The 24,372-nt window shown below is 51.0% G+C and overlaps 2 protein-coding genes across 3 annotated transcripts in view; one reads left to right on the top strand and one right to left on the bottom strand.

Annotated features, from left to right (window-relative positions):
• Positions 1 to 1,664, top strand: part of LOC123373583 (maestro heat-like repeat-containing protein family member 7) — a 48,308-nt gene extending 46,644 nt beyond the window's left edge. Inside the window, exon 29 of the mRNA XM_045022614.1 lies at positions 1,618 to 1,664. The gene's annotated coding sequence lies outside the window, so the exon portion shown is untranslated. The remainder of the gene's footprint in view (positions 1 to 1,617) is intronic.
• Positions 1,665 to 9,671: 8,007 nt separating this feature from the next.
• Positions 9,672 to 22,667, bottom strand: KCNE3 (potassium voltage-gated channel subfamily E regulatory subunit 3). 2 transcript variants are annotated; one of them, XM_045022541.1, is made up of 4 exons: positions 22,604 to 22,632; positions 21,166 to 21,221; positions 13,478 to 13,720; positions 9,672 to 11,424 (listed from the first exon to the last, which is right to left on the bottom strand). In XM_045022541.1, the coding sequence occupies exons 3-4, from the start codon at positions 13,489 to 13,491 to the stop codon at positions 11,097 to 11,099; spliced, it is 342 nt and encodes a 113-aa protein (XP_044878476.1). In that variant the 5' UTR covers positions 13,492 to 13,720; positions 21,166 to 21,221; positions 22,604 to 22,632; the 3' UTR covers positions 9,672 to 11,096. The 2 variants fall into 2 exon arrangements, with proteins under 2 accessions (XP_044878476.1, XP_044878484.1); XM_045022549.1 differs by lacking the exon at positions 21,166 to 21,221 and having other exon boundaries at positions 22,604 to 22,667.
• Between the last annotated feature and the right edge of the window lie 1,705 nt (positions 22,668 to 24,372).

The following is a 24,372-nucleotide window of genomic DNA, read 5'->3' as shown; positions in this document are numbered from 1 at the left end:
CGTGCCTGGTCCAGTGAAGCTGCATGCAGAAAAGAGAATCTGAGTGGCAAGGAATGGCTTAACTGGGAAGGGTAAGGACGTGCCAGGTGAAGCCTCTGGTATGGCACTCGAGCTGTATATGTTCTGTATGCGGCTCCTCCAATACATTACGTAAAGAAGAACCTCACGGACTAGACACAACCCTGTGCAGGGCAAATCCACTGCCCATGGGAGTATGAGGCCCAAAGCGTGCGGAGTCCCCAGCATGGGCCCACGGCTGTGCCCCACAGGAGGGTGCAGGGTGCCCTCCCCTCTGCTGCTCACCAGCTTTGCCTCTCCACTCCAGTCCTTTCACCACGGTGGCCAGTGTCCACAAGGCTGCTAGCCAGGAGCAGACCCTGCACCCTCCAGCAGGCCTGTTTCAGGACGGCATCAATATGCATTAGGTACCTTTAGTTCGCACCAGCGGGGTCTACACAGGCTGGCTAGAGTGTGACGTGCGAGTGCTGCACAACTCACACCCCCACAGAGCGGGCTGTGGTGCCGTGTAGACAACCCCTTCGGTGCCTAAAGGGGCAGGTAGGCACCTAAATCCAACAATTAGGCACCACTAGCATTCACAAAAGCCCACTCAGCTGCTACCCTGTAGGCACCTAAAGCCCCTAGGCATCTACTTTGCCACTGTTGAAGTCCTTGAGGCGCTTACACTTGGTGGTGGTGGCCCCTGCACAATAGCCCAGGAATCGGAGCTCTCACCCGGATCCAAATCCCCCCACTGCCTGATGTGGGGCAAGGCCTCGAACCCAGGAGAGTGCCCAGGCCCCTGGGCTGTGGGGTCTCTCTCCTGTTGAAGCTGTTCCCAGTGGTGCAGAAGCAGGCTGCGGAGCTTGGCATAGCACTGGGCCAATGCTCGGCTTCGGCGCCCGTCTCCCGCCGGGGAGTTGCTGCTGTGTTGTGCAGCAGATGCTCAGCTGTGACTTGGGAGACGGGGCTGAAGATGCCTCACCCACTGGGCCCTACAGGCTCTAGCATCTGGTGGGCTCCTAGGCTGGTGGAGGGCAAAGGATGCAGATACCCAAGGGACCAGTTAGGATCGGTGATACACACAGTAATTCCTATCTTGGCCTGTAGGGGGGCAGTCCAGTAGAGGGGTACAGGATAACCCTGCTGTGACGTTATGAGTGTAATATAATATTTCATTGGAAGATGACAGGGCCAGAAAGAGTTAATCAACTCACAGACTGAGCTGACCCATGGGTGAACCTTAAGAACTGGTTAGGAAGATCTGTAAATGAATAGAGCTTTGAAATGCAAGCCTGCATTGTTAGAGGTAGAAGGGGAGATGTTTGCTCAGGTCTTGTGATGTAAGCAAACAAGTCTTGTCTATTGCTATAGTTTTAATTCAAAGATCAAAAAAGGAATATTAACATTTATGATGATACTTGAGCGAAATAGTATTATTGTCTATGTATCTCTGGGAAGGTTGTGGTAACCTGTATCTGAACTGTTTAATGGATAAATTACTCTGTGCTAATTGCCAGGATGTTTGGGAGAAGGAGTTAAGTCTATTGTTTTCTCAGGCCAAAAGGCAGCTGGAAATGTATAAAAAGCCTGGGACACGATCCTGCTTCATCCCAGATCTGCTTTGGGTTTCAAGAGGTGGAAACCTTACGTCATAAGGATTGAGATCCCCAGTCACTGACTGAAGCCACCCTGAATATGGACATTGGACTATCACTTCTGGACTATTTCTAAAAGGACTTTTGGCAACTACAAGATCATCTCTGCTGTGTATCGGAACCTCAAGAATTGAACTCAAGTCTGTGTATTAATCTTTTAACCAACACTCTCTCTCTTTTCTTTTTTAATAAATTTTAGCTTAGTTAATAAGAATTGGCTGTAGCGTGTATTTTGGGTAAGATCTAAGTTATACTTGGACCTGGGTGTGTGGCTGATCCTTTGGGATTGGAAGAACCTTTTCTTTTATATGATGAAGTAAGATTTTCAGGAATGCTCTCCCCTGAACGCTCCGCCACCCTTCTCCTCCCCCTCCCCTGCTTCCCGCGAATCAGGTGTTCGCGCAGGAAGCCTGGGAGGGTTCAGAAACAAGTGGCGGCTTTGCAAGGTAAGCTGGGGAGGGGGGGTGAGAGAAGGGCTCCAGGGAGGCGCCACGTGGCCCAGTCCGGCTCTGCTCCGGCCCCAGCCCCGGCCCCGGCCGAGCAGCTCCCTCTGGCCCCGGCCCCGCAGCTTTGGCTCCGGCCCGGCCCGGCCCCGGCCCCGATTCTGGCCGGGCAACATGACTCCGGCCCAGCCCCAGCCCCTACTCTGGCCAGGCGGCGCGGCTCTGGCCCTGGCTGGGCGGTGCAGCTCTGGCCCAGCCCTGGCACGGCTCCGGCAGGGGTAAGCAGCATGGTAAGAGGCCGGGGGGAAGGGGGGAGGTTGGATAAGGCAGGGACCTGGAGACAGGGAGCGGGTGGGGGGGGGGGGGGGTTGGATCGGACAGAGGTTCTGGGTCCGATTTCAAATAAAAATGCATTAAAATGTTAATTATAATTATTATTACAAATCCAAAATCATCCATTACGCTAGCCTGCTTTTTAACTGCCATTACCACCACATCTGATATAGAAAGAAAGAAGAAAACTCTTCAATGAACCCTAACCTGTATTTACAAAACACTCCGAATAAAAAACACTCTGTGCTCTTAAAACATGAGTTTTCTTGCTTTAAGTTTTGAAAATTCAGTCACTAGTTCTTTTAGATGCAGTTTTCCAGCTCTTTCATGCTCTATTGACATTGTGGCAAGTCCAACAAGTCTCTCTTGCACCATTGTCGAACGCAGATGTTTTTATCAATTTTAACTTTGAGACGCTATGTTCCCCACTAGCTATGGAAACTGACAAAGTTAAAAGAATGTGTATTGCTATAAAAATGTTTGGAAAACTGTCTGTGCGTTTATTTTCAGAAATAAACTTCAGGAGTGGAATGTTTTTTAAGTCATCTGGAAAAAGCCTGAAGCTCACTACACAAATCTGTAGCATCAATGTCTTCTGAATTTTCATGAGTCAATGCCAACTCCATTTTTTTATACAAAATTCTCTTATCTGTTTTGCTGTTTTCTTTTGCAAGCTGTGGATATCCTATAGAAAGCCAAATACTGACTCTAGCTGCTGCATGGGTTGAAATCTTTCATCAACCGAGTGAATAGCAGTATCAAGGACTGCAAAGTAGAAATTCACTTTGAACCTTTCTTTTGGGTTCTGATGGGTGTGTCTTGTTCTTCATATGAAAACTGCTGTTTCTTTTGCCGAATCCGAACTGGCTCTGCTTCAAATTCTGTCGGAAAGCCTATTTCTTCAGCAGGCTCAAGAGACTCTACCAGTGTTCTTTTAAACCCTTCATCACTTCTGAATTCCTCCAGAATATTTTTAGTTTTCTGCAGGTTTTGAATAGCAGAATGTACATTCAAGTTCTTTTCCTGAAGCTGCTTACTAGTGAGGTTAATCTCAAAAAGGATATTATACCACAAAATGAGTGAAGTCATAAATTTGAACTTGGAAAGGCCATTTGCAAGAGCTTCTGCATCTGAATGTGCCGTATTTCCAGATGATCCAGTAAAGGTAATATCATCAGAAATTTCAATTAGGGTATCATAGATGTTTCCAAGTTCATAGTGAAGAGGCTTCAAAGCATCAATGCGACTCTCCCATCTTGTCTAAGTGGCTTCCCAGTTAGAGACTTCACATGGCGAGTTGGAATCTCCCAACGGCATGTTCAGCCTGAGAAAAACACATAAACATGTTGCACCAGGTCAAAGAAACTGCTTGCTTCCAAACAGCATCTAGCAGCAACATTGAAAACTAAATTCTGAGAATGTGCACTGCAAGGAACGAAAAAGGCCCTAGGATTGATTTCCATCATTCTCCTTTGCACACCATTGCCTTTACCCTTCGTATTACTCCCATTATCATAGCCTTGGCCACATAAGTTTTCAACAGATGACACTGTTTCAAGCTCTTGTAGAATAGTTTCAATCATAAATGCTCCAGTCATCTCCTTCAGTGGTACAAAACCCCAAAAAATGAACTTTGAGCACTTCAACATTATCTTCATCTGCAGACTTTTCCATATCCACAAAACGAATGATCGTCATTTGTTCAACATGACTCACATCTGGTGTACAGTCCAGTATTATTGAAAAGTATTTTGCAGAATGGGCAGCTTCTACAATTTTCTTTTTAATAGCATTTGCTAGGATTTGAATCAGTTCTTCTGCATATTTTTTCCTAAGTAATGAACCTTTGTTTCATGATCAGTTATTTTACGTAGATGCTCCGTCATGACTGGATCACACACAGCTAGGTATTCAACAAATTTTAAAAAGTTTCCATTACCTGGAGTATATAATTTTTCATTTCTACCATGGCCATGGAATGCTAAATTTTGCCCACCGAGAACTCTCACTGAAAGAAACAATCAGACGCTCTAATATTTGTTGCCAATATTCTTTTTACTTGATCACACACATTTTCTTCATCAAGTTTTTCCTTTTTTCAATCGTAATTCAAGTTCTTTCCAATTTTGAAAACATTCCAAATGTTCTGTACTTCTTTCATGTAAAGAGAGAAGTAAAGACATGTTTTTCCAGTCCTTCAAACCATTTTCAGTTATTGATGTACCAATTGCATGATTTCTAACAACTTGCAGCAAAACAGAGTCCTTCAACACTGAATGTTGTAACCAGTTTAGATGAATTTCTTCCCCATTAATGAGTTCCTCTTGTAATGCTGAGCAGAGAATTTTCTTTTATTTCCATCCTTAGGGAAGGGAAATTCATGAACTTGTTCAGGTTCATGTTGCACAAGAATTTGCCGCACACTGTCATCACATCTGGGCCATGAAGCTGGGTCTCCATACTGTAACTTGTTTGTAACTTCCTCATCCTTTCTTCCTTCTACTTCATTTACTTCAATTTCTGTTATGTGTCTGAAGGTGAATAAATTTTGGAGGATGATCCCTCACACTCACAGATTTTAGGAGACAAGCCAGTCCTCGCTTACAGACAGCCTCCTAACCCGAAGCAAATATGCACCAGCAACCACACACCACACAACAAAAACACTAACCCAGGAACCTATCCTTACAACAAAGCCTGATACCAACTCTGTCCACATATCCATTCAAGGGACACCATCATAGGACCTAATCACATCAGCCACACCATCAGGGGCTCATTCATCTGCACATCTACCAATGTGATATATGCCATCATGGGCCAGCAATGCCCATCTGCCATGTACATTGGCCAAAACAGACAGTCTCTACGCAAAAGAATAAATGGACACAAATCAGACATCAAGAATTATAACATTCAAAAAACAGTCAGAGAACACTTCAACCTCCCTGGTCACTCAATTACAGACCTAAAAGTCGCAATTCTTCAACAACAAAAAAACTTCAAAACTGCAGAACTGGAATTAATTTGCAAACTGGACACTATTAAATTAGGCTTGAATAAAGACTGGGAGTGGATGAGTCATTACACAAACTAAAAACTATTTCCCCATGTTAATTTTTCCGCTACTACTCACCCCTGCAGCGCCTCCTGCTGGTGACTTCTGAGAATTAACTCTTTCAGCTCTGGAGCGCCCTCTGCAGGCTGGTGATCTGCCTGTCCTCTGGCCCCTGTGTCCCTCCCTGAACTCCAGATGCTCTGTTTACCTGGGGTGCTGCCCCCTGGCAGTAGCCCCTTTCAGCCTCAGGGTCTCCCTCTCCCAGGGGAACCCCCACCCACTATCCCCACCTCACCTCAGTGTATGGCTACTGCCAGTCATTGTCTAGCCCCACGCCCTGGGGCAGACTGCAGTATCAGCCACTCATCACTGGCAAGGAGGGTTTGGACCTGCTGCCTTGGCCTGCCCCTGGGCTGCCCTCTGCAACCCCCAGTACCTGTTGGCCTTCTGCTAAGCCACAGCCTGGGGCTTTCCAGGCAGGGGCTCCCCAGCCTTTCCCCAGCCCTGCTTCACTCAGGTACCCTGTCTCCAGCTCCCTGCAGCTAGGCCCTTCTCCCTCTACAGGCAGAGGGAGACTGTTTGGGCTTCTGGCTCACTGCCTCTTATAGGGACCAGCTGGGCCTGATTGGGGCATGGCCCAGCTGTTTCTGCCTTCCCCAATCAGCCCAGGCTTTCCTTCCCAGCCTCAGCCCTCTCCCAGGGCTGGCTTTAACCCCTTCCGGGCAGGAGCAGGGTAACCACCCTGCTACAGACACCATTAACTTCCACCAGAATTTTGATTACTTTATACTTTGAACTCCTGCTTCCAAAACACCCAGTGATCTGAAAGAGAAAACAGCCTAGTGTGGCTCCCTTTGGAGAACTAACAGGATTTTAATGAAGTAATATGGTATGCTTTTGCATTTCTTTTACCCCTTCGACAATATACACTGCACGTTTGGGGGAAAACGCACGTCCCTTCCATAGCTTAACTTTCATAACATTAGCCATGTTAATTTGTACATAAGGTGTAACTGTTTCTTTTGTGCTCACAGAGTTTTTATGTACCCTTATCAAAGTGACAGTTTGATTACACAGAGCCACCTTAAGGCTCTGTCTGGGGCACTGTCATTTTTTTTTATTTTAATTTTAATTTTATTTATTTATTTTTACTACAACTCTTATTTGCTATTTTGGTACTAAAAAACAAATCCAGAATATTTTCCCCATTCTCCTGAGTTTGACTGCCCTGCTGCAGCCACGACTTTGGTCTTTTAAAAAGATATTGAACTTATAAAGCAGTAAGGTACCTTAAGGGTTAAATGCTAAATACCAAATACACTGTGTGTGGCAAAAAAGTGTTTCTCAGTTTTGCAACTTTGAAGGAAGGATTCAAATGGATTTTAGTGATATTATTTAAAAACAAAACCAATTCATCTTAAACCTACAAAACAAGAGTTTTACAACCAGGAGTGTTGATTTAGGTCCTAAACACGCCACATATTTACACAATATATTTATACACACATATTTTTTTTCTTAACATTCCTTACACTGCTTTAATTTTTACACAGCTGTACATAGATTACATTTGTATACATTTGGGGGCAGTTAAGTTCCAATAGAAACCCCTTATGTTCTTTTAGCGAATTTAACTAAATTGTCCATAGTCAAATTATGTAAATCAGATAGTCTCTTTGCCTGGCTTTGGAAAAGGGCCCATTTCTCCTTCAGAATGGCTGCAAAGAATCCAAGAATTCTCCTTCTATAACACTTTTCCTTTTTAACATTTTTACAATGTTCAACTGCTTAATTCCCTCCAGCCTCTGCAGAGTTCACTTCTCACTCTCTTTCCTTAAATCACGTGCTTAGCTCCCAAACTGACACCTTCATCAACTCAGATTTCACCATTCCAAGTAGTGTTCCAGGGATCTGAATTGCCCATGCCTGTACTTACTGCTTCCCTTATTCCTGCCACGATGCCCTCAGGCTTTCCAACCTGTTTTCCCCTTTTTTTTAAATTTGTTGCCTGCCTGCTTCTTTGGGCCCAATTCTGCTTTCCTTGCTGAACCGTCCCTTTTCATGGACACAGGCTTTGTTCCACTACCAATTTAGCAAGGAGGGTGGGCTCCTCAACTAGCCCCCACCCCTCCTGGTCCCTTTCCTGAAACATTTTTTTTTTAAATTGTGAAATCACAACAATACCCCACCCTCCTGTATCCTTCAGAGTGAGGTCTTACAGAAATCTACTCAATTGCCGGCGCTTGTGCTGGGGCTTACAAAACACAAAAAGTCTATACCCACTAAAAACTCTGCCTGACAAAGCAGGAGGGGGGAACGCTAAGCCCCCTACCTTTTGGGCTTGATCCTGCTACGACCGAGGGTATATTCACGTATGCAATTTTTCCCCGACAGACAGGTAGGAGCGAGGACTCTAATCCTCCCCATTATGGCCTGGCACCTCTACGACCGTGGGTGTATATAGCTAGACAGTTTGTATATATCTTATTTGTATAGTTTTCCCCGACAGATGGATCGGAGTGAGGACTCTAATCCTCCCCCTATTGCCAGCACTTCAATGACCGGGGGTGTGCACACCTGAATGATCTATCACTTTATACGGATGGTATAACCTTTTAGCAATATTTAGCAGTACAGTAACTCCTCACTTAAAGTCGTCCCGCTTAACGTTGTTACGTTGCTGATCAATTAGGGAACATGCTCATTTAAAGTTGTGCAATGCTCCACTCTTACGTTGTTTGGCTGCCTGCTTTCTCCACAGCTGGCAGCCTCCCTTCCCCCACCCTGCCAGCGCCTCTCGCCCACCAGCAGACCCTGCGGATCAGCACCTTCCCCCTTCTCCCCCCGCCTCCTGCCCGAGGCAATCAGCTGGCTTGCGGCGTTCTGGAGGCAGGAGGGAGGGGGGAGGAGCGAGGACTCGGTGCACAGGCTCTCCCCCCCCTCCCAAATGCAGCATGCCAGCTGATTGCCCTGGGCAGGAGGGAGGGGGGAGGAGTGAGGACTCGGCGCACAGACTCCCCCTGCCTCCCAAATGCAGCAAGCCAGCTGATTGCCATGGGCAGGAGGGAGGAGCCAGGACTCAGCGTGCCTCCCCTCTCCCTCCTAAATGCAGCAATCAGCTGGTTTGCGGTGTTTAGAAGGGAGGGGGGAGGAGCCAGGACCCAGAGTGTGAAGTAAAGGGGGAGGAGGGGGGGGGAGAAGAGGCAGGTCACGGGTGAGGGCTTGGGGGAACGGGTGGAGTGGGTGGGCTGAAGTTTGAACCCCCTGCCTCTGGTGCTTGCAGAGTAGGGGAAGCTGCCCTGGAACCTAACCCCCCCATTTACATTAATTCTTATGGGGAAATTGGATTTGCTTAACATCGTTTCACTTAAAGTCACATTTTTCAGGAACAGAACCACAGCGTTAAGTGAGAAGTTACTGTATGTTCAACAATCACAGTGCAGGTCTTCCCCCTTTTGCAATTCTCCACCCAAAACTGTTATGCTTAGAAGCAGCCCACGGGATCTTTTTCAGGGGAAACGGCAATACGCCGCATTTATTGAAGATACAACAATTAGCATATGCATTCAATCACACACACACTGCCACACACACACACGCTGTCCCACCAGGCGATGTTATAGTTACCAGTTTAGAGTCCGGATCAATCTGGCGGCCAGCTAGGTTGATCACAGTTAGGGAGGAGCTGGGTTCTGTCGGTCACAACATGATGTTCCGGGGAAGTCTTGGCAGGACGAACTCAAAGTTTCATGGCAAGTGATACATAGTGATTTTCCTTTACTGGGACCACGGAATTTTGCACCATCATGCTGTAATCAATCGTTGTTTGATGAGTGCTTGGTTTCTTAAATTTCCCTTCTTACTTTTTATTTTGTTTTTTTTTATGAAGTTTTTTAGGGAGTTACCCCAGGCTGGTTTTGATCACAACTATTTTGTCCCCATTGGTAGGTGCTTGTCCCATTTTTAGAGTTGTTAATCTGCCCTCCTCTGACATTTCAATCGGGGCGTGTTGCAGACTCATGGCACCCTTGCGTCTGTCTCCGGTTCCTTCCTACAACATCTGGTTCAGCGATAGCCTTCACACACAGCTCTCAACACCCACATTTCTTATTTACACACAAAACAGAATTAATTTACACAGACCATTTTGAACAGGACCATCAAGTTGCAATGCAAAAGAAAACACTCATGGCATTCTTTTACTGATTTAAAAATGCTAAACCTACAACAAAGTGGTGACCTTAAAACATCTGTTACTTCCTTGAAATCAGCCCAGACACAGATTCCAACTGATGCAGCTTTACCAAATGGCCCCTTAGGCCATTCTTTTCTGCTATTCAAAAAGGGTGGCTGGCAGGATATGGTCAAATCATACACCAATACATTTAATACATGCTACATTGTTCTTCTTTATTTTTCATTTTAAATTATACAAAATACAAACATAAAATCCTGCTACTACAACTGTATATCACAGGCCCTCTATTGCTAACAAGTCTCTTTCAGCTACAAATGTAGAAGCCTGTGCTTTTGGAACAGGAGGAACTGAGCTCCATCTCTGCTGTCCCCAGGAAGTTCTGAGTAGCCAACTGTCTGCGCTACGTGGCCAAGGATTTATTCAAATGCACAACCGTTTACCCAATGCAGGGAAGACAGCTTGGCTCACGGTGGCGTACAGACCCTCTTGGCCCTCAGGACAGAGATCAGTGGGAGCTGCGTGGTGCTCAGCCCCTCTCCAGATCAGTCCCACAGAATATTTTCCCTTCTCCCGGATTTGTTCTCTGGCTGCTGCCCTGAGAATGGGAGGCCTCCCTATTCAGAGCCGCATTAGATTCCAGGCTGCACATGCATAGCGAGAGGCTGATAGGATGTGGAGGGACAAATTAAACCATCCGATTGGCTCATCCGCCAATCATTCATTCTCTGTTCTGTTGACAGAGGCATCTCCACACACCGATGCTGGGTCCCAGCACCAACGTTCTGGACTCTAGGTGGAGACAAGAGGTGCCCTCCACTTGTGCTCCCACCCAGTCCCCAAACTGTGTCATGGTCTGCCCGAGCCAGGAGCCCACTCGCTGTTAAGCCGTGTGCACTGTGCATCTGGATCTCCGGTTCCATTTAGCTACAATCTCATATGGCGTCCAACATCACAATAACTGAGAACTTACAGCACTCACATGCATCCCATGCTCCTTTGCATTGGAGCAAAGGATTCTGGGATACACTTAAGACCTTCCATCAGCCTATCCCTGGGCCCTGTGGTGTAAATGGAGATGCTCCTTTGGAGGAGAAGGAGGTTGGCGGGAACTTCGCAACTGGTGCAGAGTGAGCCAGAACGGGCCTGCTGGCGAGCGTCCAGAGCTGTCACATGACTATTCTGTGCCCTCTAAGATCTGGCGCTCTCTGCCTGTGTGCAAGATCACGCCTGCTACTGCTCCTCTGCACTAAATGTGTCCACTAAATGTGGCTGTCCCTTAGCAAGACAGAGCCGTGTGTTGGCCCCTCCGAGAAGAGTCTGACTGGACCAGGGAAAAGGGCTTCTCCTGCTACCGGAGGCAGATGCCAGTAGCTGTGCATGTCCTTGCAACAGTGTCCCTGCCCTGCTCAGATCATAGACACCCTGTTCTTAATGTACACGTGGTAGGGATCGCTCCGCTTGTCCACCTTCCTGGACTTGGTGTACCCCAGAATCAAACTCCCCACGGTGGCGGCAAACAGGATCATCACGAACAAGATGTACATGTAGGAATAGTCGTCCTTGCTGGCTAGCTTGACGTGACTGCCATTTGTCCGCCCCGTGGCCTGGTCTGGTGGGCACAGGATGGCACTGTGAAGCGTTTGGTTCAGGGCCTTCAGCATTGACTGCAGGCTTTGGTACCACGTCTCCGTCAGATTCCCCACCTCCATGTCCTTGCAACTCCCAGGAAACTTTCTGCCAGGATAAAGGGGGAAAAGTGACTTCAGTCAGGCCTCTCCGGGGGTGGGGGCAGGGAGGAGGCACGTACACAGTAAAGACCCACCGCAACGAGTCTCAGAACCCGGGTTAAATACCTGGGATTGCGCAGCAAGGCTACATATAGCAGTGTAGACGTCCAGGCTTGGGCTAGAGCCTGGGCTCTGAAACCTGGCGACAGGGTGGGTCCGACCCGAGTCCGAATGTCTCCCTGCTAGTTTTAGCCCTGCAGCACGAGCCTGAGTCAGTTGACTCGGACTCTGACACTTGCGGTTTATTTCGCAACGGTTGGAGGGAGCTTACAAGTCACACAGCATCACTGCTGCAAGACAGGCCCTGCGGTCACACTGGCTGATAAGCACCAGCGTACAACTTGCGCGTATTGCAGATCCCAGATAACGTAACATTGTGATGTCACCTTCCCCCAAAGGGACCCAAAGTGTAATCCTAATGTATCACCAGCCACAGACACGCAGCGCCACTGAGATGCAGCCACCTCTGGTGCGGAGCACGGCAACCAGACAGCACACAGTGGGGACATTTTGGCCATGTGCATTTTGGAAAACCCCTGTTCTTATGTAGGGAAATCCTGCTCCCTTCCTCTAGGGCTGCTGTGGGCCCTGGCAGCAAGATAGTCACAACGGGTCCATTGTAGGGTGGAGGGGGCAGGATTTGTGGAGTCTGTAGAGAAGCTTTGGCGTAGGCCTTACAGATCAGGGCTGTGCATGGCTCTGACGATGGGTTGAGGTAGGGTGCTACTGGGGCAGGAGAGTCTCAGACCACACGGATCCACCAGCCCTATGCCCTGATGTACAGGGGGCTGGGGCACAGGTGTGTGTGGAGGGGGTAAGTAGAGCCCACTGACAGTAACTGGATCTTTAGGCCTGGTGGGCCAGGAAGCTAGTAGGGTTCAGCACAGCTGGAAGCATTTTCCCCCATCAAAAGTGCTTCACATCCCCGTCTCCCACACTGGGCTACACCAAAGCTCTGGTGATCTCTCACCACGCGGGGGCCTCGGCAGAGGTTCTCCTCGTATTTCTGCTCCCTGCTTTGCACCGCCCCTCTGGTAGCCCCCCTGGGGACTTTCCCTCGGCCAAGAGTGACAAGCTACAGATCGGCCCCTTCCTTCCCCACCCGGGGGTCTAGCTTCAGCCTGCCTTCTGGAGACCCCTGGAGCAGAGTGCAACACAGAGGAGACCACCCGGCAAGGTCTACACCTCCATCCACGGGGCCCTGTCACTGGGTGATCTACATTGCCGACAACACCCCCCCTTCGTTGTGCTCCCAGCTGGGAGGGGCACCAGTGTGTTGGTGGCACCAGGCATGACCCAGTGTTGACAGAGGGGTGGAAAATGACAGTGCCAATGAAGGCTCCCTGTATTAGGCCTCTGCTTGTCTGAACCGCTTCCATGTTTAAACTTTAATTAACCCCACAGGCTAGATGGAAAGAATGGAATGTGTGGCAACTAGTTATCAGTACCAGGAGGCAATTATACAGCCTGCTTGCACCTGGCTAAAGGGAGTGAAACAGAATGACCGGTCAAGAAAAGTTACTAACGAGATAATATGTTTTTTGCCAAGAATGATCTAACCTGTTTAGAGTAATTGCTGCTTCATAATGTATTTGCTGTATGGGAACTAAAAAGGAGGGAGAAGAGGGGGGCGAAGGCGAAAGCTGGGCATTGGGGGTAATAGACATGCTTAGCTAAGATCATGTATAAAGACAGAGAGCTGCTTTTCTGGGGTGTGCTTGATCTGAGGTGTGTTCCTCCAAGCATCCTGCGCTTTGAGATCTCAAATAAACTTTTTTTTTGCTTCTCCACCCTGGTGTGTCTAATTGGAGCGAGGCACTCCGGGCAACGAATCACTGTTTGCTGCCTCAGGCCTTTTGGGCCGGCAACAAGTGGAAGACCCTGGCTAGAGAGACGCGCAATCAGCCCCTGTCCACCGTGTGCTGGGGCAGCCGGAGAGTAGTCATCCCTGGGGGCCTAACCCCATGTCAGGTAAGCCAGGGTAAATTCTTTGTACTTACACAGCGTCTCCCATCCAAAGAGCGAGACAAAGGGGCCATGTGGTGTTGGCATCCGTCCCGCTGTGGAGATGGACAGGTACAGAGATCCCCAAGGTCCCACAAGAAGTCACAGACGTCCACAGATAGGCCCCCTCGGGACAGTCACTCTCAGAGAGGCCAGAGACCGAGTAGGCCTGCAGCGTGGCAGCCCTCTACCTTCGGCCCATTGGTGGGGTGGGGCGGAGGAACTGGTCCCGTCGCTGCCTGTGGACAGACAGAGGATGAGTCTCCAGGGCTGTCGAACAGGCACCTCTCACCGGCACTATCATTCAGTTACACTAAACATTAAAACGGGAGAGCTCTCTGGGGCAGGTACCCACTGGCGCCCCAGTTTAACCCAGGCCATGTGTGGCTCTCTGCCCCCCTCTAGTGGCTAGGCCACAGATTTCTGATGGTGCCACGGCCATTGAGCTAATGGATTTCATGCAAGCGGTGGAGACTGACGCTCTTCGATTCAGAGCTTCACTCCCAGCAGACAACCCGCCCAGGACACTGTCACGCGAGGCACCGTTGTAATGCAACAAACAAACCACCTGATCAAGCCTGGTCTCTCCTTCCTTCATCTGGTCACTGATCAAATGCAGGCGCTAAGCCCTCACTGTCGGTCATTCCTCGGCTCTTGTGACCCCTGAGTGCTGGGACATGGGGGACCAGTGATGCGAGGGAAGGAGAGAGGGCATTGCCATGTACTAATAACCACATCATGATGTTCTGCTGCGGAGCGAGCAGCAGGGGAGCAGTAGGGGGTTGCCAGGGGAGGTGATCCACCCCCGGAAGTTTCACACCATCTGCATAACGAAGAGGCTAGAGAAGCACCTGGCCAAGGGGCTCCTATTCTAGTTTGGTAGCAATATTATTGCTTCCTGCGGGCTGCTGGCTTGCACCGACCCTGGAGGGAGGGAGCGTTTGCCACAGTACCAGGCTAATCCCTGATCTCTTTTGAAAAGCTCCATGTAAAAGGTCACTTCTCCCTGGCCAGCCCCCAGAGATGGGCAGAAGAGACCTTGGTTTAACATCTCATCGGAAGTAAGCCATCTCGAAGGGCTTGTCTACACGGGGAAATTTACTGGCATAATCATACCTCTACAGTTACACTCGTGAGGCATTTAAAATGACTCGTGCTGGTGAAAGGGGTCATCCGGCCCCTTCTGTCGATGGACGCTCGCCGCTCACAGTAAAGGTAGCAGTAGAGTAAGCATCCTTACACCCTCCACCTGTAACCCCAGAACCAACTCAGCCCTGGACCTGCCGTGGCTGGGAGAGGGGCAGCCCAAACCCAGTCCTGGCTCAGACCTGCCTTGGCCGGGGGGGGCACCTATCCCACGGCCCCAGCCCTGGAGCTGCAGCAGGGAGAGGTGCCTCTCCCCACAGCCCAGGTGCTGCAGTGGGAAGAGAGAGCTGGGGGGAGTTCTCTTTCCCCGCCGGAGCCCCGGAGCCCCCTTCTGCACCCAAAACCCCTCATCCCCGGCCCCACCCCAGAGCCCGCACCCCCAGCCACATCCCTCACACCCCTGCACCCCAACCCTCTGCCCCAGGCCGTAGCCTGCTCCTACACTCCGAACCCCTCGGCCCCATCCCCACCAGATGAATTTTGTGATGTGCACCTATATGAAGATGATGGTGTCACACATCGCCTCCATATTGGTGCACATAACAAAATTCATTCTGTACATGGGTGGGGAAAATTAAAGGGAACACTGGCCCTGTGTATAGCACCAATCTGGAGTTTGTGCCTGGCTCTTAACAGACGGCCCTGAGGTTGGTACTCAAGCTCTGAAGACACTGCAGGACAGCTTGACACAGAGGCCACAGGCTCAAGCCCTGCTGCTGCCCACGTGCTCAGGGGTATCACGTTATAAGTGGTGGCCCCTCAGAGGGGGAGGTCTCTTAGCTCAAAGCCAGCGGAAAAGTCATAATTCTCTGTGGTCCAGCCAGGGCCGGCTCCAGACCCCAGCGCGCCAAGCGCGTGCTTGGGGCGGCGTCCCGCGGGAGGGCGGCAGGCGGCTGCGGTGGACCTCCCGCAGGCGTGCCTGCGGACGGTCCGCTGGTCCCGCGGCTTCGGTGGAGCATCCGCAGGCATGCCTGCGGGAGATCCACCGGAGCCGCGGGACCAGCGACCGCCAGAGCGCCCCCCACGGCGTGCCGCCGTGCTTGGGGCAGCGGAAATCCTAGAGCCGCCCCTGGGTCCAGCCACTGAAGGAAGAGAACCACACTAAGCAAGCATGGACTCATGTGCCCCAGCCATACCCTAGAGGAACCACCAATCTCCCCACTAGGGGAAAGAGGACCAAGTTAGCCCCTGACTTCTTGGGGTGATTGTTGTGGCCTAGACCCAGGACCAAGGCCGAGTTTATTTCATAGCTGGCTGAGTAAGGCATCAGATGGTAGCAACCATCAGCCAACTCCCAGCCCAGGCTGGGTTTGAACTGCTGACCTAGAGCTGGGAGGGGTTGCAATTCACGACCAATCCCACATGCTAACGAGTTCCTAGCTACACCTCTCTGAAAGGACAACAAGGCTCTGTATGCCAACAGGGCTGGTCCACCTGAGCTTCCTGCCCGGGCCAGACACTGGCTTCTGCAGCTCTCGCAACAAGGGAAAGGAAAATTGTCTCCATTCTTCAGGGTCCTGCCTGGGGGCAGAGTTGAATACCCGCCCATGTCTCTCATGAATGCAGCAACTGTTCCGTCAGAGGGTAAACTGATATCGTGGGATGTCAATGGCTTAGTCACCTGCTAAGGAGCTGTATCCATACAGCTCTTTGGCACTTGTCAGGCCTACTGTTGCAATCCCCTTTCTAATGCCTCAGTCAAAGTGAGGCCTGGTCTACACCACAGGGGTAGATCACCCTAAGCTGCCTTGCGTCCACGGAGCTGTGGAAGTGTCTTCACTTAAATTCGGCTCCCGTTGACGTAAAGTGCCTCCCTACACCGATTTAGTAATGGCACCTCTCCGAGTGGCGTAGAGTCATGGTCAATATCATTAGGTCGACACAGTGTCAGTGTAGAGCTGCCTAGGAAGGAGTACTGCGGAAAGGGATCTGGGCGTCATAGTGGATCGCAAGCTAAATATGAGTCAACAGTGGGAGGTTGTGGAATCTCCATCGCTGGAGATTTTTAAGAGCAGGTTAGACAAACACCTGTCAGGAATGGTCTAGATAATTAGTCCTGCCATGAGTGCAGGGGATGGACTAGATCAGTGGTTCTCAAACTAAGGCCACTGCTTGTTCAGGGAAAGCCCCTGGCGGGCCGGGCTGGTTTGTTTACCTGCCGTGTCCACAGGTTCGGCCGATCATGGCTACCACTGGCCGCGGTTCACTGCTCCAGGCCAATGGGGGCTGCAGGAAGGGCAGCCAGTACATCCTTCAGCCCACGCTGCTTCCTGCAGCCCCCATTGGCCTGGAGCGGCAAACCATGGCCAGTGGGAGCCGCAATCGGCCGAACCTGTGGACGCGGCAGGTAAACAAACCGGCCCGGTCCGCCAGGAGCTTTCCCTGAACAAGCAGCGGCCTCAGTTTGAGAACCACTGGACTAATTGACCTCTCGAGGTCCCTTCCAGTTCTATGATTCTATGATTCTTCAGGTCTTGAGAAAGTTTACAGGGAGAAGTCGTTAGCTGCCTGTGGGGTACAGGATAAAAAAACCGATCGGATGTCAAGCCCTTCTTTGCATGGAACCATTTCAACTAAATGTTTGCTCGCTTCAGCTCGAAAGCCCTTATTTCAGTGGATCTTGAATCTCCTACTTCATATGAACAGCCATAGTGGGCCAGACCAATGATCTATCTAGCCTAGTGTCTTGCCTCTGACAGTGGCCAGTGCCAGATGCTTCAGAAGGAATGAACAGAACAGGGCAATTATCGAGTGATCCCTTCCCTGTTGTCCAGTTTCAGCTCCTGGCAGTTGGATGTTTAGGGACATCCAGAGCATGGGGTTGCATCCCTGATCATCTTGGCTAATAGCCATTGATGGACCTATCCTCCGGGAAATTCTTTAATTCTTTTTTTAACTCAATTATACTTTTGGCTTTTACAATGTTCCCTGGAGGGAGGGAAAGGGGCTTTCAGAGGACAGATCTACGAGAGAGTTGTGGGCCTCACTTGACATAAGTTCTAAAACACGGGGAAAGCCTTATTTCTTGGGAGACAGGATTAGGGAGGTAAATGAATCAGCAGGCTGGAAACAGAACGTCTGGACTAGTTAAGATAAGGGGGACACCCAGGAAACCATTTATAATGGACAAGATAACGGATAAGCTAAGCCTGCAACATAAGATGGGGTACAGAGTAAATTGCGCATGGACAGTGCACACTATACAGGGACTGGTTTCTGGAACGCGACCATGCCAGTCCCAAAATGTGTGATGCAACATACAGTAATAACGTGTAAATGTATATAAAGGAAGAGATTTGCTATGTAACTTTGGACGTGTGGTACGCCCCATACACACTCCCTACACTTGAGTCTCAACCACTCAGCCTAGCTGGGCCGTATGCCAAATAAAGGAACCTGAGTGACAAGACTGGAGTCAAACTGAGTTCTTGGGGAATCGAGGAGATGAGGTCTCAGGGGAAACCCAACACGGTGGTGCCATGACTCAGATCCGCTTGTCTGGAGCAGGTAACGTATACACCCCTTAGAGTAAGGGTCGTGACCCAGTGTTAAAGGAGATGGCATTGGAAGGGTTTAAAGATAAAGTTAGCACCACACTGGAAAAGTAGGTTAAATCTAAGGGACTCCCCAAAAATATTACAGGGAAACTAGGATTGGGTGAAAAAAGGAACTCCAGAGAGTGGTACTGGAGAGGAGAAAAAGAATGCATGGCAGAGCACAGCAGAGGTCCTCTGAATGCCACTGAAATGTTCAAAAATTCTCAAAAAGGCAGGAGGAAAACAGTGTCTATTACCTATTTGTATAAATCCAAAGTAAAAAGCAGCCGCCCATCCAGGACTATATTTAATGAGTACAGCTTTGCGGCAAAGTGTACGAAGTTACAAAACAAGTGCAAAAACCAAACCATAAGCTTAGAGCCCCTGAAAAAAACGTCACTTTCAAAAATAAATCATTAAAAAAAACCCTTAAAAGTTAAAAAAGGCTTTTGGACAAATAAACCCTGCTGAGTTGAGAGGGAATTAAACAGCTGGGGGTTGTGAAAACGTATAGAAGGACGTTAAGGTGTTAAAGAAGAGAATGCTCGGTTTAATAATGAAACCCAGTTATGGCAGTAAAACCCTGCGCAGTCACGTCCGGCCACACCCTTAGTAATAAAACAAATTATGCAACGGGGAGGTCAAGTGGTGACAACTACGACCACTCTCTGCTCTTCCCCCCGAAACGCCTTTACAGCCATTCTGAAGGAAATGGGCCCTTCCCGATGCATGTGTCTGGCAATAATTAATTGCGCCGGCTGCTGCAGGCAGAGTGACAATCTCATTTGAGTTCCTGGACTATAAGTAATTCAGTCAAAAACTCTACAAAGAAAAGAGGGATTTCGATATGGCTTCACTGCTTCCAGATATACTAGTGAAAATGTAACAAAATCTGACATAACAATGTAATTAAGAGCAGTGCAAAGGGCATTAATCAGCTCAAAGCACAGACTGTAAAGAGGGGAGAAAACACCTAGTCAGCAAAAAAAATGCCGCCCATCACAAAAAAATAAATGTAAGTGTAACGGTGAGGTTACTAATGCCGCAAAGAGCTTCACTCCTTCCACTCTGCCAACAACGCCAGCCTCACAGGTTTCTGCTACCACTGGCTGGAATTATTATTATTATTATTTTATTTCTGCTCCTTCAAAACCTTCCTTAAGACCCACCCGCACTGCAATGCCTGAAAGAAGCATATGCGGGTTAATGGTAGATCCAGGAGGAGAACCCAGACTGTGAGTCAAGCAATCTGGGTTCTCCTCCACTACCACTAACCTGATATGGGACCTTGGGCAAGTAACTTCACCTATCCGTGCCTCTAGGACCATCCCTCGCTAAGTGTTTGTACACAGCCTGGCGCTGTGAGGCTGTTTGGATACTATGGCTAAGTCAGGTGGTAACTGGGTTGTCAGAGTGTGGAATGTAAGGTGAGGTTAGATGTAACTGTGCAGCTCTAAAATGCTGGACTGGAGCCACGGGAACGAGGGGTTGTTATGAGAAACTGAATAACGATTACTACAGAAAATTGAGTGGCTTTCTTGCAAACTCTGATTCTGCAGTGGGAAGAAATACAGGCAATGCGATCTGTCCTACCTGCATGCCCTGTCCTGTTGCCAGCTCAGTGGATTGCTGCCAGGAAGTCCCACCCTCTTTCAGACAGAGGACTGTAATCCCTCAGCCCTTGTCATAATATATTTAAAACCTCCCATAAAATTCCAGGGCTGATCCTTCTAGCCTGGACTATGCTGGCAGAAATCAAGCATGGAATTCCCCAGTGTCCCAGCTCCACTGGCAGGAGCAAGAATGGAAGCCATAGTGTAGACAGGGCTCAGGCATTTTTCTCCCTGTATGATGTTCAACACCGCTCAGAGCAGGGTTAGACAGCAGAGTGGTTAGGAACAGCTGAGCCCTGCCTAGGGAAGCGCTTTCACCATTATTACCATCTATGGATCTACACCACCAGGGAACTGTGGGGTTTATTTTTGCCAACCCAGAGGCAGCCTCTGTTAAACTCTGCCTCAGTGATGACCCCACACCTGTCCTAGAGCTTCACTTCCGCAGGAGTTTGACAGAACCCCCGGAAAGATCCACATCCTCCCCCATTCTCCCAGCGGAAACTCAATTTAGCATCTGTCCTCGGACGGTGATTTCCACTCCCCAAACCCCCAATTTAGGAGAGGCAGGTGGACTCGCCCTCCCACTCCCGGGAGATGCTGCGTGTTGCTGATCCCCTTTGATGAACATATTTTATTGGAGGTCCTCAGCACGCAGGCAAGTGATTCCCATCCCGGCTCACATGGCTGCTTTCTCCCCTCGGTTCCTTTCCTGTTGGTGTCTAGCCATAGTTCCTTTCCACCACCCTCCTCTGAGCAGAGGGGACCAGCCCGTGGCTCTCTTCCAGATTGCTACTGAGGAACTAGACCTGGCAGGGCCTTGCGACATTTGGATTTTTAACACTCCCAAACATCCCAGGGGTTTGAAGGCTGGGCATTTTGTTTAAGCCACTCGCTAATGCATGTGGTGTCCGGCTTTACATGTACGCGAGCATTTAATCATTGAAATACACAGTTCAGTTCAAGGGGTAGCGACCCACATAGGGGGAGGGATCTGCATAATCACCTTCAGTAACCCCACAAGTCAGACTTTGTCCCCCTCTTGTGGCTGATTCACAGAAGGGGTTGAAGAGTCTGTGATTTTCTAATCGAGGGTACATCTAGACTGGCATAAAAGGCATCTCTTTAAAGCAAGTTAGCTGACACATTTTAAAGTCCTGCTGTGGACAGGACAAGCTGTATTTTAAGGTGTGTTAGCTGGAATTGTTAAAATGCCTCTTGTTCGGGCCACAGCACTAGGGTTTGAAAACACGTTGGCTAAATTGCTTTAATCAACACGTTTTGAAAATACACCTTTTATCACAGCCTAGACAAGCCCTAAGGGATTTAATTCTTTATTCAATTGTTAGAGGCTTATGCTTTTGATACTGAAGGTCCCAACTAACTCACCTGATTGGTCCACGCCGGTTCAAGTTACATATGCCCAATATAGTATTTCTAGTCTCCTGTAACAAAACCATAGTCACGTAAGATTTCCCAGTGCCCATGACGCTGCATGCCACAGCTACTTAGAACTTCACTGTGACATGTGAAAGCCCAGATCCTCCTGCTCCCAAAGCACAAGCCCACACTTTTTATTGTTATTTGTATATGATAGTGCCTGGGAGCTCTAGTCATGGATCAGGACATCATTGTGCTAGGTGCTGTACAAACACCGGACAAAACAGTCCCTGCCCCCAAAGAGCTTAAAGGAGAATCTCCATTAGCTATTAGCAGCATAATGTTTATGACCCAGTTGAGTGGTTCTCACTCCATCCAGTAGAGGGCAGTCCTGCACACACTCTAGACAGGACAGTCAAGTAACAACTAATAATTATTAGCCTGCACATCTAGAGTTACCTCTACCCTGAGAAAAGTCTTCAGTGTAAAAAAATACCTCCTCTCGCCCTGCTACTACAAGGGTGGCTAAACAAGGCTTTGCCAAGCTCCCTCCAGAGGACATTCAGAGCCAACAAGGATGACAATTATTTTTGCCCAAATGTTAAAACTTCTGCAAAAAAGTTAAGCGCCTGAAAAGGTGCTTTTGTTAGAATACGCTCCTCGCCCCAGCATCGCTTGTCATCCACACCCACTCTGGCTTTGTATCCCCCAGCTCCAAAGCAAAGGCACTCTGCACAACACACACAGGGCAGAACGTCTCAATGAGGACAACTCTCCCTTCCCCCAACTCACACACGTCAGGTATGTGTCACCCCTGGGAGTCCCCTGAGCAGTTTGGTTCTCCCTGAATCCCCCAGTGCCTCCTGCAGCAAACGGACAGGGGGGCTGGGGCACAGGGATGTGGGGTGGGAGGGACTTGGGGAGAGGGGTGAGGGGGGCAGGTGAGGGACCCTGGGTCAAGGAGTAGGTAGTAGGTGATGTCAGAAGACAGGTGACAAAGGCTCTTTGGGGGAACGTGCAGGGGGGTTGGAGGGTCCCCTGGGATAGGAGCTCCATGGGGAAAGTGCGGGGGGAGGGTCAGGGTCGCCTGGGACCGTGCGGGGAATCGGGGATCCCCTGGGGAAGGAGGGAGAGTCAAGTGTCCCCTGAGACACTAGATGGGGGCTCCCTGGGGAAGGTGAATGGCGGTTTGGGGGTTCCCTGGGGGGTGGGGTCAGGGGTCCCAAGCGAACGGGAAGGGGGAGCCCTGGGAGGCATGGGGGGTCCCCGGGGCAGGGCATGGGGTTCCCTGGGGGGGAATTCGGGGAGTCTCCCGGGAGGGGCGTCGGGGCTCCCTGGGGAAGACCCGGGGAGGGGCTCCTGCGGCACCTCTCGAGCCCCCGGGCCGTGGCGGGGGCAGCGAGCCCTGGCTCCGCGCTGCGCCGTCCCGCTCCCCGCCCGCACTCACCCGCCGCTCGCTCGCTCGCTCCCCGCCGGCTGTGCCTGTGGCTGCAGCACGTGGGGCCGCGCTCGGAGCCGCTGCCCCGGTCCCAGCCCCGCCCCGCCCGCCCAGGCTGGGAGGGGAGCGCAGCGGCCCCCGGCACCGCCCGTCCCGGGGCAGGGCCACCTGCTGCTGCTGCTGCCCCACACTGCCGCCGGGGGGAGCCTCTGCCCCTGCTCGGGGTCCGCGCTCCTCTCCCGATCGCTGTCCCTGCCCCTCCAGTACCTCAGCCCAAGGGGCACCCCGGCCCCACCGGCTCCCTGCCACGTCCCCCTAGGTGAGGGGTCCCGGCTCCCTGCCATTTGCCAGCAGCCCCCGGGTACAGGGTCCCAGCTCCCTGCCACGTCCCCCGGGTCCAGGGTCCCAGCTCCCTGCCACGTCCCCCAGGTACAGGGTCCCGGCTCCCTGCCACGTCCCCCGGGTACAGGGTCTCGGCTCCCTGCCACGTCCCCGGAGTCTGGGTCCCGGCTCCCTGCCACGTCCCCCGGGTCTGGGTCTCGGCTCCCTGCCACGTCCCCTGGGCCTGGGTCCCAGCTCCCTGCCACGTCCCCCGGGTACAGGGTCCCAGCTCCCTGCCACGTCCCCCGGGTACAGGGTCCCAGCTCCCTGCCACGTCCCCCGGGTACAGGGTCTCGGCTCCCTGCCACGTCCCCCGGGTACAGGGTCCCGGCTCCCTGCCACGTCCCCCGGGTACAGGGTCCCAGCTCCCTGCCACGTCCCCCGGGTACAGGGTCCCAGCTCCCTGCCACGTCCCCTGGGCCTGGGTCCCTGTCTCCCTGCCACGTCCCCTGGGCCTGGGTCCCGGCTCCCTGCCACGTCCCCCCCGTACAGGGTCCCAGCTCCCTGCCACGTCCCCTGGGCCTGGGTCCCGGCTCCCTGCCACGTCCCCTGGGCCTGGGTCCCTGTCTCCCTGCCACGTCCCCTGGGCCTGGGTCCCGGCTCCCTGCCACGTCCCCCCCGTACAGGGTCCCAGCTCCCTGCCACGTCCCCTGGGCCTGGGTCCCGGCTCCCTGCATACGTCCCCCGGGTACAGGGTCTCGGCTCCCTGCCACATCCCCCAGGCCTGGCATCCTGGCTCCCTGTCATATGCCCCCAGCCCCACCCCCTGTTTGGCCAGAGTCGTCACTAGGACGGATGCAAAAGTCTTGGTGAAGTCAGGAGGCGCTGAAAGGGCTGATCCAGCATTTCCCTCTTCTGTTCTCTTAGTCTTTCCTGTTCCTCTTCTCCATGCCAGATCACCCCTTGCTGCTGTCTCCAGCTTGGGCAACCTTTGGCCTAGAGGGGTCTGTGACACCAATCGCTCTTGGTTCATGGAATTAAATGAGCCCTTTCTGCACTATGGCAGCTGGCAGCCCTGGGAAGTGTGATCCCCAGAGAGCAGGGGCAATGGCCTGGCAGCCTGCCTCTACTGGTCATGGGCCTGGTTCCACGCTCCATAGATCTCCTTAGCCTCAGTCCATCTGGGTTGAGAGCTGGGTACAGGAACCATGCTGCACTGGTGGTGTTGGCCTGGGAGCACTCCCACGAAGAGGATGAGAGAACACACAACACATGCCAGATGCTCGTCGCCTTGTTTAACGCACTACGGGAAGGCACTCAGCTACGACAGTGGTGAGCGCGGTATCAGAAGCATTAGAGAATAAAATGCGTGTCCCAGCTGATTCTGTTTGATCTTTTGGGTGCCTTTGCTGTGATGAGTAATGAGGGGTGGTTGGCAAGGGTGTGTGGTCCTTAGC

Source organism: Mauremys mutica, chromosome 1, assembly GCF_020497125.1.
Source record: "Mauremys mutica isolate MM-2020 ecotype Southern chromosome 1, ASM2049712v1, whole genome shotgun sequence".
Classification (NCBI taxonomy): domain Eukaryota; kingdom Metazoa; phylum Chordata; order Testudines; family Geoemydidae; genus Mauremys; species Mauremys mutica.
Note: the sequence above shows the minus strand (reverse complement) of the source record. Positions and strands in the feature narration are given on the sequence as shown.